Source organism: Eimeria mitis, genomic scaffold (genome assembly GCF_000499745.2).
Source record: "Eimeria mitis Houghton genomic scaffold, Emh_scaff1459, whole genome shotgun sequence".
In the NCBI taxonomy this organism is placed as follows: Eukaryota; Apicomplexa; class Conoidasida; order Eucoccidiorida; family Eimeriidae; genus Eimeria; species Eimeria mitis.
This window is the reverse complement of record NW_013569334.1, coordinates 2,184-2,708: the sequence shown is the minus strand read 5'-3', so window position 1 is coordinate 2,708 and position 525 is coordinate 2,184. Positions and strand designations below refer to the sequence as shown.

General features: G+C 62.9%; 1 protein-coding gene across 1 annotated transcript in view; it reads left to right on the top strand.

Annotated features, from left to right (window-relative positions):
- Positions 1-525, top strand: part of EMH_0037430 (uncharacterized protein) — a gene marked incomplete at both ends in the record, with an annotated part of 4,034 nt that overhangs the window by 2,929 nt on the left and 580 nt on the right. The window contains 2 exons of the mRNA XM_013495179.1: positions 3-14; positions 311-525. Of these exons, the coding sequence (XP_013350633.1) occupies positions 3-14; positions 311-525 (227 nt within the window). The remainder of the gene's footprint in view (positions 1-2; positions 15-310) is intronic.

The following is a 525-nucleotide window of genomic DNA, read 5'->3' as shown; positions in this document are numbered from 1 at the left end:
TAATTACTTTAAGGGTACTGAGCAACCCCCCCCGCAGCAGCAGCAGCAGCAGCAGCAGCAGCAGCAGCAGAACAACAGCAACAACAAAAACAACAACAACAGATACAAAGCAAACAACATACACACACAGAACGACCCCATGCAGCCAGCTCATAATACAAAAAGAAAAACACACAGAGGGGCCCCGGGGGCCCCCGGGGCCCCCGGTGGTGGTGGGGGGCCCCCGGGGCCCCCAGGGGCCCCCCAGGGGGGCCCCGAAGGTGGTGGTGATGGTGGTGTGTGTGTTTATGTTGATGGTGGTGGTGGTGAGGGGGTGAGGGGTTGCTGCAGCCACGAGAAGAGGTGGGGGGCCCCCGGGGCCCCCCAGGAGAAGAGGTGGGGGCCCCCCGGGGGCCCCCTAGAAAGCGATGAGGATGAGTGGGGGGAGGGTACAGCTGCTTGGGCCCACACTCAGCAGCAGCAGCAGCAGCAGCAGCAACAGCAGCAGCAGCAACAGCAGCAGCAGCAGCAGTTGATGGGGGCTAG